We start from the raw sequence: 20,607 nt of genomic DNA on the forward strand, positions 1-20,607 counted from the left end.
TGGAGCTAAAGTTTGGTGGCAGACCATTTGCCTAGGATACATAAGCCTTGTAAGATTCAATCCCCTGTACTAAAAACAAGTTGAACCATAAAAAATACATTCTGGATACAGACTATTTTACATATGCCAAACATTTTCTTCTGGCCCACAGCTTATTTTATTCTCCTAAATGACTTACTAAAGGGCAAAAGTTTTATTAAGTTTTGATGACCCCAATTTATCAGTGTTTATTTTCTATGGCCTAGAAATGTTCAGTGAATGCTATCTAAGAAATGCCTATGACAATAATCAGTGCTGACAAATGGCCCTTTGTGTTATATGTTATAATGAAAGTACAGAAAATTCCACACCACGTGCTTGTAACAACCTAAGAATTTCTAATTTTAAAATCAGTTTACTAGCAGAATTTTCAAAGCTAGTGAACTTTGAGAAGTGTTTATAAGATCAATCGTTTTCAATTTTGTCAGGTCTAAATCTCTTTCAGAACTTTAAAAACTCAGATCCTTGGTCGTCTACTAATTAAGAAAGAATTCTAGAATCTGGCCACAGGTTTTTCAAAGGCAAGCACCAAGTCAGAGATGAACTGGTGGGTAAAAGCACCTGTGACAAGCTGACAACCCAGTTTTCATCAGGGAAACTTCATGGTAGGAGAGCATCAGTTCGTGTATTAAAATGAATAACATGTAATTTTTAAAAAGCCAGTTATGATGTGTTACACCTACAATTCCAACACATAAGAAGCGGAGATAGGAAGATTGCTATGAGTTTAAGGCTATTTTGGGCTAACATATTAATTCTAAGTTAGAATGGTCTATACCATAAGATACTGTTTCAAAAAGCAAACAAATAATTTATCAAAAGAACATATGTCCAATTCCTTATTGTATATACAAAATTGGAAAAACAGTGCCTCATTCTGTCCCTACCTCCAAACTCATTACTCTAAACCTGGACTAGATTAAAACTTAAGTTTTAAAATAAACTAAAATTTAAAAATTGTGATAGGTAGCTGATCCTTTAATTCATTACTCTAATAATTATGCCAGTACCATATATATTGTTATGTACGCCTATACTGCTTTGAAAAGTCCCAATGATTATTGCAGTTAGTGCAGGTCTTACCTCCTTCACATGTGCATCATCAAAAAACACCCACTTGGAGCTCTTGGTGTGAAAAGCAAAGGCACAGTAGTGTCGGCTGGTGTAACAGATCATCCCAACAAGGTGCAGTTCACTGTCTGTGGCATTTTCATCAGTAACCCTATAAAAAAGCTATTTAAAAAGATTAATGTATATTTATCATTGTCTCTTTAAAAAGAGAAACTATGAATCATTTATCTAAATTACTATGAAAATATTTCACCTACAGATTGGCCTTGATCCAACCTTATTATTGAAGGTGCCACTGATATGGAGCTAGCTGTCAACAGACCACTTTTAATCCTCAGAACCTCTAAGTTCCACAAATTGAATTCACTATGTATTAGTGCAGTATCTCCAGCAACATATAATTGACACTTTACTTATACTCCAAATGTAAGATGAATTACATATTCCTGATTAGATAACACATTTGAAGAAACATTAAAATATCACTTAAGTATACTTAAAGTATACTTATTTTTAATTGTAACAATAACAAAGTAAATTTAGAAAGTAACAATCGATTTTAAAAAGCACACATGTATCAGAGAGATCAATACACAGGTTAAGTTTAAACCTTACACCCTTTCTAGATTAGTTTTTATCACATTTATGTGATAACCATCAAGCGGTAACCATCATCACCAATCATCACTCCAGGGTGAAAGGGCATGAGATAGGTTAGTTTGTGATTGAAAGTCATTTCTAGTCTATGGAAAAAGGTATTCCACTTAGTCTGATTTAGACAAAATTATCTTCATCAAAGCACATCTAGATATCAATATTTCCTTTAAAAAACTTAGGTTCTGATGAACAAAACTAAGACCATTGTGATATATAACATTTGAATGAAAGCAATTGTGATACCCCAGGAAGGTAGAGATGTGTGGCTAGACTTCGAACAACATCTTCAGTCAAGTCAGAGTGCTCCGAGTCCCAGACTAATCCAATGGTAACAATCTCTGGGCAATTCATTAAAACACGGCGGATTTTTATTTTTTGGCCACAGTTACTCTATAGAAGAACAAACGCAAAAGGCAAGTTTTTAAATTATTAGTTACTATATATAACTTATATTATACAATGAAAATCAAAGTGTATCTGAAATTTGATTTTTCAGTCTATTAGAAATTGACTTCTGATTAGTTGTTTGTCTTTACTAATTAAGCAAGGTCTTAATTTTAACTCATTTGGTACTTTTAGATGTGTTAAAACAAATATTCATCCTGAAAACAACAACAAAAAGGAGAAAAAAAAAAAAAAACCCTTATGGTTGTTAACAGCTAGTTGTGGTGTTTGGGAGGCTGAGCCAGCCTGGACTGTGGTATTAGACTCTGTCAAAAAAAAAAAAAAAATCACTGAAGCCATTTACAATATTATGCAATAAAAAAAAATCATTTGTCACATTTACTCAAAGCAACAATGACAACAACATGTCTTCTCTGCAGTCATGGAATACATTTCAGACTTCTGAAAGACTTCAATCAACACATGATACTTTACAATTTTTAATAAAGAGAGGTAGGTAGACTTCTGAGTTTGAGCCAGCCTGATCTACTTAGTGAGTTCCAGGCCATCCAGGAATAAGACTGTCTCATAAAAAAAGGAGGTGGGGTAGCCTGGAGAATTAGCTCAGTAGTTAAGAGCACTTGTTGCTCCTAGAGGACCCAGGTCAAATTCTTCACACCCACATGGTGGTTTACAATTATCTGTAACTCCAGTCCCCAAGGACTGAATGCCCTCTTCTGACCTCATGGGTACCATGTACACTTGGGCTACACTTACAAATACATAAATATAAAACATTTTTTTAAAAAAATGAGTAATTTGCAAAGCTAAGAAGTTTTTGTTTTGTCCTTATGGTGGTGGTTCTGTGTTGCCCAGGCTTGTCACAGATCTATGGCCTCAAATGATCTTGCCTTAATCTCCCGAGTAGCAAGGACTACAGATGTGAGCATGAGTTAGTTTGCACAATGATAGCACTAAGATAAATAGCTTATGTGATGTAAAGTCATCTCCAATATCATTAAATAAAGATAAATTTTATGCATGTCCAATTAGTATTTACATGAGAATTTCTGAATGCCTATTTTCAAGTTTATAAACATACAAGTACACTAATATTCTCCAACTATACTTACAGGACATTTCCGATAGTCATCTGCTGTATTTGCTGCTTGCAGTAATTCTGCAAACATCTCTGGCTTAAATCGTTCATGTCTTTCCATCATTCTTTCAATTTCATTGCTTAAAAAAAAAAAAGTAGGAATCTTAATATTGCCTAGCCTATGAACTTACAATAGGTATATCAATTTCACTTGAAAAAGCTGAGTATTAATATATATTGATAGGTGTGCATTACTTTTCTATCTGAAAACTTAACCATACAGTAAAAAAATTACTAAATTTGGAAGCTATATGAAGAATTAAGACAGATATAGAATCATATTAGAGTATCCTTTTTAATTACTTATTCATTTACTTTTTGAGATATCATCCTTCTTTCTAGCCCAGGATGGCTTAAACTTATTGAAATTCTCTTACCTAGGCCCCAAATACTTAAGATTACAGTTAAGTGTCACTTTATCCAGCTATACTTTTGTTTGGGACTTCCTGGATGCGGGTAAAGGTTCTACATGGAAGTAGTTCCAATATAAAATTTTTTTTATTCTACTAATTAAGATGTTTGAATTTAAATTCTACCTTAACAAGTACAAATTGTAAAACTTTCTTTCTTTGGCCTAAAGTTGTCAGAGGTAGAGTTAAGCGTTTCAGCTAGGAGATGGCAGACTCCACTAGCAAAGTTATCTCAGTGCTAAACTCGTGCCTTTTGCTTGTATTGTGAATACTAATGGCTTTGTTAGAGCTGGAACATTTTCCTACATTACTGGGAACTATCCCTCACACTGTAAAACCATATAACAACTCTTTAAGCATTTTCAAGGGAAACAGGCCCTTGCAGGCCACACACCATCACTCCTTTCTATTCTAGGTGCTGTAACGCTACTGTATGCTTCACAGGTACATGGTCTAAGGGAGCCACTAAGAGTCAGTAACCAAAAGTACTCTTCTAACACACTGCACAATACACTAGAAAAACATTCAAAAACACGATAGTTTTACAAAACTGACAGTATCAGAGTAATGATAAATTCTGTAATCAGACGTGGGTTTCAATCTTAATCCATCCACGTATGAGTTAATTTAAGCTCATTAAATTGGTATAAGACTTGAAGTAACTTTGATTGACAAATGTTGCATGAGGTCTAGGATAGAGTTTTCGTCTTATCTAGCTGTTTCATAGAGACAGAAAGGGAAGGAGCTGGCAGACAGGCAGGCAGTAAGCACGGCAAACTTTTACAGTGACTACTGAGGTCTCAAATACAATAACCTAAGGTTAGATCATGTTTTCCTTTCTTTTCACCTTACCCTAGCTTTCCTCACTGTAAAGGAGACCATGGTACAAACAAGGCCCACACAAGGGAAGCGACTTAGTAAAGACGAAGAGATCCTGTGCAGTTCATTTACCAATGAGTTTCTCATTTCAACGTCATTTCCCAGTTCCAAAGGTCTGCTCTAAATATAAAAGATATAAATCCTGTACATTTTATTATAAAATGCATTTAGTCTGAAATGCTCCAAAATCTGAAATTTGAGGGCTAATATGTTATGAACTCTAAACCTGAGTTTATATGATGGGCTCCACTTAAGATGCAGGTTCACTACAAATACGATATAAAACTACTGTCAGATTATATGTAAGTTATATAAACAAATGAATTCCATATACCTTAGCTTCCACAAAAAAACATACTATATTACATATATGCAAGTATTCCGAACTAAAATTTGAAACTTTAGTCAAGCACTTCAGGTAACCTATATTAAGCTAAATTCTAAGGCTTCAGCTGAGAAAGCCAGCTCCTGGGCTCTCTCATTAAAGCACACTTAATAATGTTAGAAAGGAAAATCCATACTATGTTATGATTTTACAGAATGAATGTTTAATGTGTTTAATGTGCTCCTGGCCCCTTTGTTAAATATTTTTGAGAGGTCTTACCACAGGGCTGTTGTAGAAATGTACTTCACAAGCTCGTTAAAGGGGAGAGGGTCTGATGATGCCCCACAGCTGCGGCACACACACTGCAGGTAAAAACATATGCTTAATCTATCACTCATGAGACAGAAGTCTAGTGTCTAAACAAATAACTAAGACATTTCACCTGTTCATACAGAGTCATGGCAAACTTCTGATGAGTCACACAAGATTTAGAGGTGCACATGTCTGCATCCCTGTTTGGCACCAGGTGAAAATGAATTCTTGCCAATATGTTTTCCTAATTAAACAATTAAAAAACACAAGTGAAATAAGTTCCTGATCTTGCAGATAACACTTTAATACATAATTACCTTTAGCTGAACATTTTCCAAAGTGTAAATACAGGGATGTCATCAGTGTTAGCTTTTCAATTTTCCTCTCTAATCATTGCAAATGTTCAGGTTTTGCAATGCTAGCTTAAAAAAAAAATCAATGAAAGAACTTTAAAGCCTTACTTTAAATACCAATTACAATGGATTATATAGAGAATCCAGTATCAGAAACTGAATTTGTTACAATCCCAGCATTCTTATATTAAGTGAAATCAGGTAAACGCTTTTAAAAAGTGTGGGTGTTACGTGAGTGTGCACCTTTGTATGCAGGTGCACAGAAAGGCCAGAAGACAACTTCAAATGTCAAACTTAGGAACACAGGCAATATTTGAGCCAATGTCACTCATTGGCCTGGAGCTTACCAATTAAGCTAATATATATATTCATTTGTGTGTGTGTGTGTGTATTATACATAAGTGATATATATCTCCATACAGATATATCACACACCCACATCTAAGGCTCACGAATCAATAATAGGGTATCAAGACTGTAGACCCACATGTAGTAAATAATTACAAGAAAACATTGTCTTTTGGATACAGCAGAAGAGTTGCACATATGAACTCAGAGGTTTTGATAGTATACTCAAAACCTGTGCAAACTGAAACCAGATCAAATCCCAGCACAGAGAGGGTAGATATGCATAAAATTCCACCCTTGGCCACATAGTTTTTGGCAAAAGTCAGCTGCTGGGAGAGGAAAAGACAGTTTCTTCCCAGAGTGTAGCTTCTGGTAGGTCAGCTACTCTCCAGTGGAACTACACATCCCAAAGTATTTGGGCAGCACAAACTGGTCTTGAAAGATTAAAAACAAAATAGAACACAAAGCTGGGTGGTCAGTATATACATTACATAAAATTTATCATAAAACAACTATATGTATATTTTTATAAACTAACATACAGAAAAATCAGAGCATAAATCATCAGAACCCAATATATAACATAAAACCCAGAATGATTTAAATTCAATCTTGAAGAATGAATAAGATATATATAGACATTGACCAGTTCTAACATTTTTCATTTTTAATATTTTTTTGTTTTCTAATTTGGATCACATAAAGAATTAAAACTATTCTTCTAAGTTCTTAAGGTCTGGCCGGGATCCTTACAAAGCACTCTGCAGCATCGTCCATGAGGCCGAGCTGGAACCTCTGCTCGTCTTTGAAGCTCTCTGCAAGAGCATGCCGTATGTTATCTGAAGGAAGTGCTTTTTCTCGGCTGTGTTGAAATTGTGCAAATATTGTCTAGAAATCAAAAGTATATCAGTAGGTCGAATGCCAACAACTTTACAAACACTTTAATAAATTCACTACAACATAAAGAAGCAGCATACTCATACCCAGAAATGAATAAAGAGCAGTCCTAGTCCTGAAATTCCATATAAAGTTAATTATTCAAGAACCAAGGAGATGGCTCAGAAGGCAAAGCACTGGTTTGAGGACTGGAGTCTGAACCCCCAGAAACCATGGCAAACACCAGGTGGGCACAGAGAGCCTGGCTGCAACCCCACCATGCAGAAGGCAGAGACAGGGAGTCTCTAGAGCAAGCTGGCTAGCTGACTCCTCACTGAGTTCCATGTTCAGTTAGAGACCTGCTCAAACACAACATGGAGGGAGGCACCCTACAGCCATAGGCACCCTTCCCACCTCTGACTGCCAGAGCTGGGTTACAGGAGAATCCACATCCAAGGCTCATGTTTGTACAACAAACACTGAGGAGCCACCCTTCCCTCCTCTGACCAGGCCTACTTTGAAGTCCCCAGAACTCCCTTTACCTCTGAGGCCTAGCTCTCATCACTCTCTCTTGCTCACAATGTTTCTGGTGCCCAGACTTTTTTGGTATTCACTGAACAATATTCTGAAGTTGTTTCTATATCTACCTGGAAGGTTCTCTCCCACAAAGCCCTTTACTGAAACTCGATCATCTTTTCTAGGTCTTGAGTCAATTGTCAACCTTTTGGTGAGGGTTTTCTAGCTCCTTAATACTTCCTGGTTTTCTCTGGCTACTATTTCCTCCTCAGCCACTCACATAGTTCTTACCACCTAACGCTCTATATGCAGCTTTTGCATTGTCTCCTATGCTACTACAAAAGGATATAGGCTCCATGAGAATGACTTTGTTGTTTTTGTTTATGTTAACAGGATCTCACTATGTAGCTCAGGACAGCCTTGAACTTGAAATTTACCTGCTTCCTCATCCCAATGGTAGGAAGAACAGAGATTGTTACAAATTATGCGCACTGCATTAACCCAATAATGAGAGCAGGACCCAGAACTCAGTAGTAGCTAAGAACAGTCATTAAAATAAATAATAATTATAAAACAATGAAGAATATTCTCAACAATTACATATTATTTAAAAAATTAAATTTTAATTATCTAACATAAAAGTAGGATAAAAACTTGGCATGTTTTAACATTCATCTTCAAAACTATGTTATTTGACAATGAACTTCAATCACAATCATATTAAATAACCATCAAAATTAAAATTTTGGAGAAACAATAGTAATTACTAAATTACCTTTAATGCACAAAATATACAGGCATCTCCCTGACATATATGTCCAGTCAGAACTCTCAAGCTTCTTCGGAATATATCTAATTGCCATAAAACCTAAAAAACATTTAAATGAAAAACAGAATTGAGATTGTTCTCACTATATAAAAAAAGCATATTTGGATATTTTAAAAGCAGTAAAGTAGTAAGTAACCTCTTTAATCTCCTGTACATAACTGGACTTGCATAATCACTAGAAACGGGAAGTACAACACTACATAGAGGAAATTCCTATTGATTCACCTGAAAAGCTACGATGAGAATAGAGCGCTCTCTCTCTCTCTCTCTCTCTCTCTCTCTCTCTCTCTCTCTCTCTCTCTCTCACACACACACACACACACACACACACACACACACAAAGCTTTCAGCTAAGTATCTGCTCACAGACAGGAAATAAGGGATACTACATAAAGAATCTGGCAGAGACATGAAAGAAGACAAGATTGTAATACTTGGAAACACTGGAAACCTAGGAAGGAAATATAATTAGACTTTGAAGCTAGGAAAATAGTAGTCAGTATGTCTTAGCAAGAAGAACGTGTGACCACTATGTGTGATCATGCACACGAAATGAAAGACTCCTGTGGTAAGAGGAACAGTGTGGGGATAGCCAAGCAATGACCTGAATATATTCATGACAATTACTCCTTTGACACTGGCTACAAAGAGACAAAGTCAAACTACAAAAAAACAAAAAAACAAAAAACCAAAAAAACAAAAAACCAACAACAACAAAAAAAGTATAACAGTTGAAAAAAAAAATCAGTCCAGTACCTAAAACCCATTTTATAAAACCTACATTCTACACAGTGGAATAATATTACATGTCTCAGTTTGGGGGAAGATTAATATACAAAATGCAAAGCATATACTGCTGGGCCTGACGCATAACTGATATACAAGCAAGTTTATCATGAATCCCTGTATCTTTTTAGTAATTTCTTTAAATAATAATACCTTAGAAGAACCCACTTAAAACATCTAAATTATCTCAACTAAAAATAATATGTTAAACCAGGCATTGGTGGCGCACGTCTTTAATCCCAGCACTTGGGAGGCAGAGGCAGGCAGATTTCTGAGTTCCAGGCCAGGTTGGTCTACAGAGAGAGTTCCAGAGCAGCCAGGACTACACAGAGGAAACCCTGTCTTGAAAAACCAATAAACAAACAAACAAACAAACAAGATGTTAGTAAAAGGTTAATAAAAACAAAATGCGTGTTTTGTAGAGTACTTGGTAATACTAACTTCCTATATATTATCTCAGCATATCATAAAAATAGAAGATTGAAATCCATTTCAAAGGACTTAACAAAGATGATGAAGATTAATGACAGCAAACTGTCTAACAACACAGATCTGAAGGCAGATGGCTCCAGCTCTTCTGTTGAAGTTTTTGAACTGACAGCCAAATGTTTACTACAGCATCTATCGCCAGGAGTTATAAAGGCTAAATGAAATGGTAGATGTAATAATCAGGCAAGGATCTGATACATAGTAACTACTCAGCAAATGTTAGCTACTAAATAGAACTCTGCTTCTAACTCAAAGAATTTACCAGCACCTAACATCTCAAACATAATACTTTCTTGGCACCTGAAAATGCAAATTATTCAGTAAATAGAAAACTCTCAAGAATCTATTCATAAAGTCAGTAATATCTTTCAATTTTAAAATTTATTTTAAAAAGGAGACTGAACAGAAGTGTTCTCCATGGATGGGCCAGAAGAGTTTCCTCCATAGCAATCTCAGCGCCAGGCATGGATGAATATCTCCCTACTACCTAACTAGAGGCACCTCAAAACACACGGGCTAGTACCATCACATTTGGTTGTCCACCATAACTAGATGGTAAGACACCACAGCTAAGGATACCACTCACTTCCATTGCAGGACACAGAGAATCAACCAGACTGACTAGGAAACTCTCTCCCTGCTAGCTAGTGTTCAGTGCTGGAAGGTGCTACAGAAGCTGAAGGAGGAGAGAAGACATGCATCATCAGTGATCTTACTAGACCCTGTAAATTACAGCATTGACCTCCCTGGATATATAGCGTACTCATGCAACAGTGGCATGACAGCTATGGGAGTAACCAACCACTTTCAGATTGATACAAGGTCTGTTCCATTTCATGTCTGAGTTTGTAAACTTGTCAAAAGGCCATGACTTGGGATACATTAGGATCTAGAGGTAGGGAAAACTCCTATTAAATTAAAATTGTCAAGTTAACTTCTAATATCTAAGTTCATACCAGTGGATTTGTGTTGCTCTCAACTCTGGTCAGAGAAACTTCTTTTAGTTGTGGGTGACAGTTAATGCAGAGAGTATCTGACCAATGTACCAGGTATAAACAATAGCCTGTACTAAGCTGCCAGATGAAGACGAGAACTCTAAAATGGAGACTTCTGGATGTAACATGGTTTTTGCAAATGTCATCTCACAGTGCCTATGGTTATCTGCAAAGAACCTGTGCAAGATTAAGCCAGTAAAAATTCTAGCAAGAATGCAAAAGGCACTATAGGAGCCCTAACCCCCAGCAAAGGAGCTATTGATGACTAATGGCTGCTGAGTCACTCTGGGGGTGTGTGTGGTGTCTGCTGTGGCACGGCTCCAATCCATGTACATATGTCAGTACTATCTGGACTAAGGAGGAGAGGAAGAAGCTGCTGCTGCTGCTGCTGATAAACACCACCACCCCACCATGAAATAGGAATGGAGATGAGCTGGGGAGTCCCAGAGAAATTGAGGGAAGGTAGTGGAGGATGGGTATGATAAGAATACATTGTATACATATATGAAAATTTCAAAATAATATTTTCTATATATTATTCAACACAGTAGCATAAAACCTTAAAACAAATCCTTATCACAAAATTATGCTAAATTATAATCCATGTTCATGCTATTTCATAAAATTATAGTCTATTATTATCTGTTACAAAATAAGTTTCAGCTAATTATTGAACTAATTAGTTTTTAGCAATATATACTCCTTTTTCATTTCTTGCATGTAGTTATCTAATATAAATCCTAAAAGATATTATGCAGTTTTTTTGCATTTCTACATATAGCTTAAGTACACCCCACAATCAGTACATATAATCATATAAGTTTCCCGAGGGAATATATAAACTTTGATCATATCCCTCACTTTAAAACACTATAAAATATACTAAAATGATAAGAAATGAGAGACACAGTGTACAAATTCATTCGCTGTCTTTCACTGGATGCATACCTTTTCATAGCTGCATTTGAAATTGGTATGGCCTTACAAGATAGATTCCTCAATTTATTTCTGAGCCATCTTTAAAAATAATCATGAAACTGATCACTAACAAAATGTTTTCTGACATGAAGTCTACTTGAATAATAGTTTTTTCCAATGAGAATTGGCTTTACAAATTAGCCTGTAGCAACATCTGAACACTGGAGGCTGCTGGAGCAGGTAGGGCAGAGCACTGCAGAGTCCTCACTGGGATCACACAGGCTCCCTCCAAGCACACTGGTATGCACAAGCAGGGAATGAAACACTCAAATGAACTAGAAGAAACCATGCTCAGAGCTCATGGAGGACCAGGATGAGACCTAATCTCAATAGTCAAGGTGTTAAACTTAAGGTTCACAAGAGCCCTGGCTGAAGTAAAGAAGTGTCTGAAAAAAACTAACCTTAAGAGTAAATAAAACTATCCCTGCCCAAGAAACCAGAATACCAAAATAACCAGACTATTTACAACTAAATTAATTTTGGCCCAGAATAAAGCTTAAGGTTATCTTTAGGAATCCTGAAAATATCTATAATCCCATAATGTAAAACTTCTATGATAGCCAATAAAAATTACTGGCCATTAAAGCAAAAAAAAAGGGGGGGGGGGAGGGGAGAAAAAATAGAACACTAAAATTCTGTATAAAGGGTAAAATTAGTAGGTAAGCACAGAAAAACAATTCATAGACTAAAGGTTAAGACTGAACACATGAAGACACATATCAAATATTTATTAATGAAAATCAAAATGTCTAAGATAAAAAATATATTTTTTGTTGTTTGTTTTTCCAAACAGCGTTTCTCTGTGTTGCCCTGACTGTCCTGGAACTCAGTTTGTAGACCAGGCTGGTCCTGAAGTCAGGGATCTGCCTGCCTCTGCCTCCCAAGTACTGGGATTAAAGGCATGCACTACCACACCCAGTATGAAAAATACAATACCACAAATAGCAGATTAGACATTGAAAAGGTAAAGAACTAACTTCAAGACAAAGAAATAGAATCCAGAAGAATGTCGCAGAGGAAAAAGGGCTAAGAAAGACAGTGAAGACCACAAGCCACTTGAAACAACCATGTAACTGGAGTCTCCCAAAGGAGGGACAGACAGGAAAAATGTCAAACTGACAGCTTCAAGAGACTCAACAAACTCAACTATGAACAACACTAAGGAAAAAACCTTAAGAGTGGCCAAAGGTAAGGATGTATGGCAAACAGAAAAGTGAAGATCAAACACGTTTTCCTTAGAGACAATGGGAATACAGAAGGAAGACCATCAGGAGGCTTGGGAGGTCCCATCTCCCCCATTTGTGATACACCTAAGGCTGATCTTGGAAGTTCCAATCCTCCTGCCTCAACCTCCCAAGACCTGATATTAAAGGCATGCACCTCCACACCCACCTTTAATTCCTTAATCTTTCAAATATAGGACTGAAATGGATTTTTTTAAACATATAAAAGCTAGAATAATATATTACTAATAGGCCAGCATTATAAAAAAGTTAGTAAACAGAAGAAAAAGATGTTACATTGAAGGTGCTTCTATTTAATGTAGCAATGAAGTACCATAAACAAAAATAGTCTTCACGGCATGTCCATTTAAAAATGGAATGTCCATTGGAAAAAATGTTACCAAGAGAACATTTCCATACTTACAACTTGTTATAAAATGTTTTGTCTCCCTAAATCACACACACACATACACACAAATTGTGGGAACTAAAGAAAAGGAAAAATGTAAAAGTAGAAAACAGGAAAAGACATAAATTGACAGTTGGATCCAATCAAAGCATTTAACTTCAAATATCTGGTGCTTGAATTTCCTGATATCCACTGCCATTCTCTAAGGACAGTCTCTTCTCTTAATACCACTAGACTCTGAGCTAGGTGGAACACTTGTTTAAGGTCCAAAGTGAACTAGAGTCAGTATTTTCCTAATGCTTCTGGCTCCCTTTCCTCCAGGTGGAGAACACCTGAGAACAAGTGTTCAGATACCGGGGCATGTGGCATGTCACAGATGTGTAGAGTCGTTAAATAAACAATACAGCCCTATCTAATAGTGTTCAGAAGAAAACATATGAAACTGCTAAAAGAGCAAAGCATATTTCACAGAAGAAAGATTATTAAAAATAGGAAAGAATGTTTATATACACATTTATTGAAATAATTTCAAAACAGGAATTGAAATAATCTTCAGTTAATCTAAAACAGTAGTACTCAAATTATAATTCAAGTGGAAATTTAAGGGTCACTGTAAGGTGAAATAAAATAAATTTGCATTCATATTTTATTTGTATTTATTATTTACTTCCCAAATGTTGCTCTCTTCCTGGTACCCCCTTCCAGAGTTCTTCCCCACATCTGCCCTCCCCTTCACCTCTGAGAGGGTGCCCCCATCAAATTTGCATTCTTATTTCAAACTAGCTCATTTGTTTCTATCCCATCAACTGGGATCTACACCTGACTTATTTAAAAAAAAAAAACATGCAGAAGAGTGATAGCTAATTAAAACAAAAAATGTTTTTTTTTTTAAAATTTAAAAAAATTTTAAAATATTCTTAATTTATTAAGCATTTTGAATAAAAACGTTCTTTATACCAGAGCAGTATATCATTCTATGGGAAAATATCATTTCTAATTATTATAAAAACCAAAACGTTCAGAAGAACATCTTCTACACCATTAACAGTGACATTAAGGTATTCGAAGACTGAGGAGAAGGCTTAGTTGGTAAAGTACTGGTGGTCATGCATGCCTGAGGACCTGAGTTCAGATCCCTGGACCATGAAGAAAGCAGCTATGGTAAAGTATGTAACCCCCGGGCTGGGGAAGGAGGAGTCAGGCATTTCCCTGGAGCTCAACCAATTCAGCCGAGCTGAATGGATCAGCTGCATGTTCAGTGAGAGACCACGCCTCAAAAACGAGGTGGAAAGCAGCTGAGGAATGACACATGGTACTAACTTTTGACCTCATGTATCACATACACAGAAACCTATATGCTCATGCATATATAAAGAGGTTCATATAATCAACCCTAAACACAAGAGAAGTCTTCCAGACAATGAGGAGGTGAAAGATCATTAGAGTAGAGTCCCTTAAAAACACACTAAAGGCTGAAACAAGTAATTAAAGTCTCACCTGTACAGCACTATTAAGAAAGCAGCTGTTCTGTCCTGGTTCATTTAACAAGCCTACAGTAGGGGCTAGGGACAGCAAACTCCCAGCTTGATAGGCTTTGCCAAGATTACCACTAGGTTTCCGTAAGAATTTTACCCAGGCCATTGTCAAGCCACTTCTTTTGCATTAAAATTAATATGCTTATGTGGTATTCTGGACAAGAAAATGGGTGACGTCATCCACTTAAATCCACAATAAAACTGTACGCTTCCAAGTCCATACTGTTCCCGATGTGCTACATTTCTGAGTACTTTCATATGTAAAAACAAAGTAAATGTTGAATTTCTGAGAGCTAAAAAGCAACCTATTTTAAACAAGGCCTTCCAGGTTTAATAATTCTGAAAATTTATAAGTTGGACAAGCTGATAAAAATAACTTTAACTGCTAGAAATATATGATGAATAGATCATTTTCTTTAACGTGAAAGTTTAGTCCTGTTGGGCTGAAAACAAGAGAAAATTCAAGGTGCAGAGTTGGCATTTGCAGGGTTCCTCTGGTCATTTGTTTTCTTTATGTTTCTCTAGTGAAGCAGCTTTTCTCTGATCTGGGTGAAGTTAGCAAAGAGGACTCCATATGTTATCAGCATGACCTCAAAGAAAATCTATAAAAAAAAAAAAAAGAAAAAAATTAAGTAAAAGCTGATCAAGAGTTTCTCACTTATTATTTCACACAATCATTGAATAGATCACAATTCATCATCAAAAGGATTAGAACAGCATTCTGAAATATGAAAATAAAAACATTTAGACTTATTCTAAGTAGGATATTAATCACTACCTACCCCAAAACTGCAATGTTCAGAGAAAAATACAAGAAAAATATCTGAAAAAATACATTAAATCTGAGGTGGTATTCTGTATTTGTCAACAATTATTGTATTAAATACATTTATGGTCTATAAACAGACTGTCTTTTTTCAAGACAGTTAGATTTTATATAAATTGAATTAGTTCCTAAAGGAAATAAACTAAATAAAAATCCTGAGTGAGGTATCCCAGTTTTCGCAAATGTGTGCTCCTGTTTTAATGGATTTTAAATGTTCAACTGATGAACGAAAAACAAGTACGAACTATCAACATTGTGTTTACTCAACTACATTTCCTTCTTGCACTCTTTCATTTTAACAAATACTTAGAAATTCCAAGCACTGAACTAGCACAATGAGAACATTCAGACAATGCTTCATACTTTGACAAATAATAAATAACTGGAATAAATAACTAGAAGAGTTACCTGTTGAGTATTAACAAGGGAAGGAAGGGTAAGGAAGCAGGATGGCAGGACAGCTGAGAAGGCCTCACTAAAAAGCTTATGCCTACAGATTTGAAGGAGGTAAAGCTATCTGAGGGGAAGAACCCCAATTAGCGTGGACAGCAACTTCAGATGCTAAGCCCGGACCATATCTGATATGATGTATGAACACAAAGAAGCCCAATGTGGCAGGAGAAATGCTAAGGAAGAAAGCAAAGGGATGCTAGGTAAGAGAGAGCGCATAGGGTCTTAACAAATGCCCTGGTAAACTGAGGTGAAAGTCACTGCATTCGATCTTCACAGCACATAAAAGATGATGGATTAGGTCAGTCTACCACCACTGATCAAATACCCACCAGAAACAAAGCACTAAAGAAGAAAGAAGAAAGCCATCAGTCTCTAAGGAATCAGTCAACAGGCCTTGTTTCCAGGCCAGCTTATCAGCTGCCCAGTCTCAGATACATTCTTCTCATCCCAAAGTCAAGGACTGTTCACCTCATACATGAGGTAACAGTAACCGACCTGCTTAATGAAGTAAAAAAGTTTTTAAAATTATAAAGTATGTTAGCTGTTTCTTCTATTTAACTCTAACTTGCAACCTCCTCTTAAAGAGATATAAGCAACCCTGAAATGCATCATATACACTAAGTTTTTAATAAATTCATCCATGTTTATATAACATTGGTAGCTCTTTATGTGGTAACTGAATGAGAATGGTTCCCACAGACTCTCATGTTTGAATACTTGGCCACCAGCTGGTACAACTGTTTGGGAAGGAGGAGGTGTGGACTTGTTGAAGGAGATGTATCACAGGGGATGGGCTTTGAGGTTTCAAAAGCCCATACCATCCCCAATTAGCTTTCTCTGTCTCCTGCTAATGGATCAAGAGTTGACCTCTCTTAGCTGCTGCTCCCCACCATGATGCTGAGGAACTCCTAGTCCTCTAGAACTTTCCTTCAAAAAGCTGCATGGGTCATGGTGTTTTATCTCAGCAATAGGAAAGTAACTAATACAGTAGCAAATTTCTATTTTCATTTAAAGTTTTATTTGTGTGTGAATGTGGGCACTCACATACCTTACATACCAGCACAGCAGTCAGAGGACAACCTCTGGTCTTGGTCACTGCTTTCTACCCTGCTCAAGACAAAGTCTCTTCATTGTTTTTCTGCTATGTAGGCCAGACTAGCTGTCCTGTGAGCTCCTGGGAATTCCCTGTCTCTGCTTCTCAGCTCTCTGTAGAAATGCTAGGATTAGACACTTGTGCTCTATATTCAATTTTTATGAGGGTTTTGGAGATTCAAACTTAGGTCCTCACTCTTGCACAGAACCATATTTTATCACTAAGCCATTCACTCCACCCACCCCCAGCCCATAAATCCCTATTTTTAATGGACTGTCCTTTTAAAATTAAAGTCCTTCAATGAAACTTAATTGTCACCAATTCTACACCATGAAATAAAAGATGTGAAACAATTATTTCCTTTTAAGAACTCAGATTTGTGAGGGGCAATGACAGATACTTTAAAATACTGTGCCATCCATTCCTACATAAGATGTCAGACAAGTATGTGCTCTTGATTCCTTTCCTCTAACCCAATGTTTCTCCACATGTGGGTCATGACCCCTTGGGGGGAGTTGTCAAATGACCCTTTCTCAGGAATTGCCTGAGACCAACAGAAAACACAGATATTTATATTATGATAATATAAGCAAAATTACGGTTTTAAAGTAACAACCTTCAATAACTTTGGGGGCGGGGGGGTCACACTACCACATGAGGAATTGTATTAAAGGGTCAAATTAGGAAGATTAAGAATCACTGCTTTAACCTATTTCTCAAGATCAGAAAAAAGCTAGTCTAATTAAAAACAGACAAAGCCTGGGGGTACCAAAAGTGACTGGCTCCTACAGGAGGAAGGAGACAGCAGCTAAGAGATGGAGAGAGCCAAATATTACAGACCAAGGAAGACATTTCTAGTTATAATCTTCCCATTCCAGAGAACTCTAAATCCACACAATACAAAGATGGGAAAGGACAGCTACCCAGTGCCATGTGCGGGTAGAGGAGACTTTACATCAAGTCTGTATTACAGGAAAAGCTGTTTGGGCATGACTGTCCTTGTCTTCACCCCTATTACATACATTACATTCCTATAAGCAGCCAATAAGTTCCTTTTAGGGAAGAAGTGGCTCAGCAGTGAGCTCTCTGCCAGAGGACCAGGGCTCAATTCCTAGCACCCATGTGGCAGCTTATGGTTGTCTTTAACTACAGTTTCAGGAGTATGACAACCTAACACATGCAGCAAACACCAGTGAACATAAAATAAAGATAAGTAAAATCATTGATAAGAATTTTTTTAAAAAGTTCCTTATAGAAATAAATTCTCAGACTTCATCACTGAAGTCCCCCACCTCCCCTGTTTCCTCAGCTCACACACATATTAGAGCTGTCACCTTGCTTCACTTTCCCACAAAGAGGACTAGCTTATTGACTCCTCCAGTAAATAGGACTGGAATCTTAGAAAATGTGAACACAGAGAATGCAGGCCAGTGAGCTGGCTCACTGGTTAAAGATGCTTGCCAACAAGTGTGACAGACAGTCCAAGGTTGATCCTGACTGCCACATGTGTGCTGAGACAGTCACATACAAGCAATTTCATGCTCACTTGCTATAAATAAATAAATAAGCAAGCAAGCAAGGTAAATAACAAAGAACCATAAAGAGGTCACGAACTGAACCCTCCATAACATAGGAAATGAAAGAGCAGAGGAAAGAAACAACATAGTACTAGCTAGTTGACAATAATGTATAAAATGAAAAACAAACAAACAAAAAAAAAAAAAACAAAAAAAAGTGGAAAAGAAAACATTTGTGAGCAGTAAGTTAAAGTCATACCCATAGACTGATTCATGTCTCAAGGCCCATCAGCTTCAATTTGCAGTAGGTAGGATTAAGCAGAGGCCTACAACTGGCCAAGATACAGAAAATCATAGACCAGATGCTCAGCCCTAAATGGAACAGATATACAGTACCCCATCTTCCAGAGACTTAGGGATCAATGCAGAGGAGGTATCTTCCGGACACTGCAGGGAAGCTACATATATGAACTCAGTGCTCGAGAAGGCCCACACAAGACCTCTGCAAACTCAAGCCATACCAAATCCAAATGGAGATTAGAGTTGGACAGGAAGTCCCAGCTGAGACAACTGATGGCTTCTAGGAGAGTCAGTGTCTTCTCAGAATGTAGCCCTGGTAAGTAGACCACTCTCCAAAGGAAGGCCACACATCCAAGAATATCATCTGGTCAACACAAATCTGTCTTGATAGGTTTAAAATCAACACAATGTTGGATGGATAGGGAAGGCACTGGATCTAGAAAGAATGGGGGAGGGGGATATTATTGTACAAAACTTTCACAGAACTACTAAAAATATTCTTAAGTTCTCATACAAAGCACTAAAAAAGCAATGCGACACACAGACACACCCATAAACACTATTTAAAAGAGGCATGAATGTACTCAAACTCTATCAATGATTCCTAGGGGGAAAAAAAGTAAATACCTCTAGAAAGAGGTAAGAATTTCAGAGCTCAACTTGAGAGGTGAAAACAAGCAAGCAAAATGGATGACATAAAGTCCAAATTCAACATGAAGACAGAGAGTAGAACAGAAACTGTCAGGTGAGAGGATGAACAAAACTAAGTTTCTGCAAAAGCTATCACATTAGACCAACCTTCACAGGGCTGATTAAAGAAAAGGAACTCTAAAACCGACAGAACTGACATAGGAGACAAGACCATATGGAAGCAGTAAAACACTGTCTAAAAATCTGAACGTCCAGATGACCACAAGGGGAAAATATAGTATTAAAAGTAATTCAAGCAAAAGTATAAAACAAAAAGACTAAGTAGTTGAGGGGAAAACAGAAAAGACATGGGCATTCTCCCACTGACAGTGGTACCAGAACTGGATAAAAAGTCAAACGTCACCCAATTTTCAAAAAGAGCCATTATTACCCAATATCAAATTATCATGGGCCACAGGGAAAATAAACTACAAAATAGCCCCAAATGAAGGAAACATAACCTTCATATCCAAGCATGGTAAGCCTCAGTCCAGTATAACTGCAGTAAGTAAGTAAGTACGTACTGTAGACTGCAGCTTCTAAAAATTTATAAACAAAAGTGTGTCAAAAGAACGAAAAGTAGAACGTATTTCAATAGGAGTCTATATTTATGCTTTAGAAAGCATTGGGGAGGCTATGTTGAAAAGAAGTAACTCTGTTCATACTAGCCAAAAAGTAGAAATAATCCAAATTCTATCGACTGATGGAGAGATAGATAAACAAAGTGTGGTGTGGCCATACAATGGAACATCGACACAACAAGAAATAAACTACTGGTAACAGGCTACAGGGATGGAAAAGAGAAGGAGCTAAGTGAAAGACAAGGAAGGCTGCATACTGTGATTCCGTTCACACAGTACAATAGGCGTTGCTTAGGAATGGAGTAGTAAGGTCTGGGAGGTGGGAGTGGGATGGGGTTTGGAAAGGGGTGGTAGCTAAGGGGTACAAGGTTGGTTTTTTTTCTTGGTGATAAAACACTCTAAAATCATAGTAATGGATGTACTTGTGTGAGTAACTAAGAACCACTGGCATGTACTCTAAGTAGGGAATTAGACCATACATGACTTCAAAAAGAAAACCTACGATGGCAGTCTGGCTTTTGCTGGTCTGTTTGGAAGGCTGGCCTTTAAGAGCTTGGAAGCTTCTTCCCCTCTC

General features: G+C 36.9%; 1 protein-coding gene across 4 annotated transcripts in view; it reads right to left on the reverse strand.

Moving 5' to 3' along the window:
* The window catches only part of Usp53 (ubiquitin specific peptidase 53), a 54,231-nt gene that overhangs the window by 23,691 nt on the left and 9,933 nt on the right, over positions 1-20,607 (reverse strand). For 2 of the 4 annotated variants that reach the window (XM_034500257.2, XM_076933207.1), the window contains 8 exons: positions 14,536-15,175; positions 8,105-8,197; positions 6,691-6,825; positions 5,367-5,480; positions 5,204-5,286; positions 3,285-3,390; positions 2,011-2,157; positions 1,123-1,272 (listed from right to left, as the gene is read on the reverse strand). In XM_034500257.2, coding sequence (XP_034356148.1) covers positions 1,123-1,272; positions 2,011-2,157; positions 3,285-3,390; positions 5,204-5,286; positions 5,367-5,480; positions 6,691-6,825; positions 8,105-8,197; positions 14,536-14,679 — 972 coding nt within the window. In that variant the 5' untranslated portion in view covers positions 14,680-15,175. Of the gene's footprint in view, positions 1-1,122; positions 1,273-2,010; positions 2,158-3,284; positions 3,391-4,572; positions 4,714-5,203; positions 5,287-5,366; positions 5,481-6,690; positions 6,826-8,104; positions 8,198-14,535; positions 15,176-20,607 lie in introns of those variants that run through there. The other 2 variants (XM_034500259.2, XM_076933208.1) reach the window with 2 other exon arrangements.

Source organism: Arvicanthis niloticus, chromosome 4, assembly GCF_011762505.2.
Source record: "Arvicanthis niloticus isolate mArvNil1 chromosome 4, mArvNil1.pat.X, whole genome shotgun sequence".
Lineage (NCBI taxonomy): Eukaryota > Metazoa > Chordata > Mammalia > Rodentia > Muridae > Arvicanthis > Arvicanthis niloticus.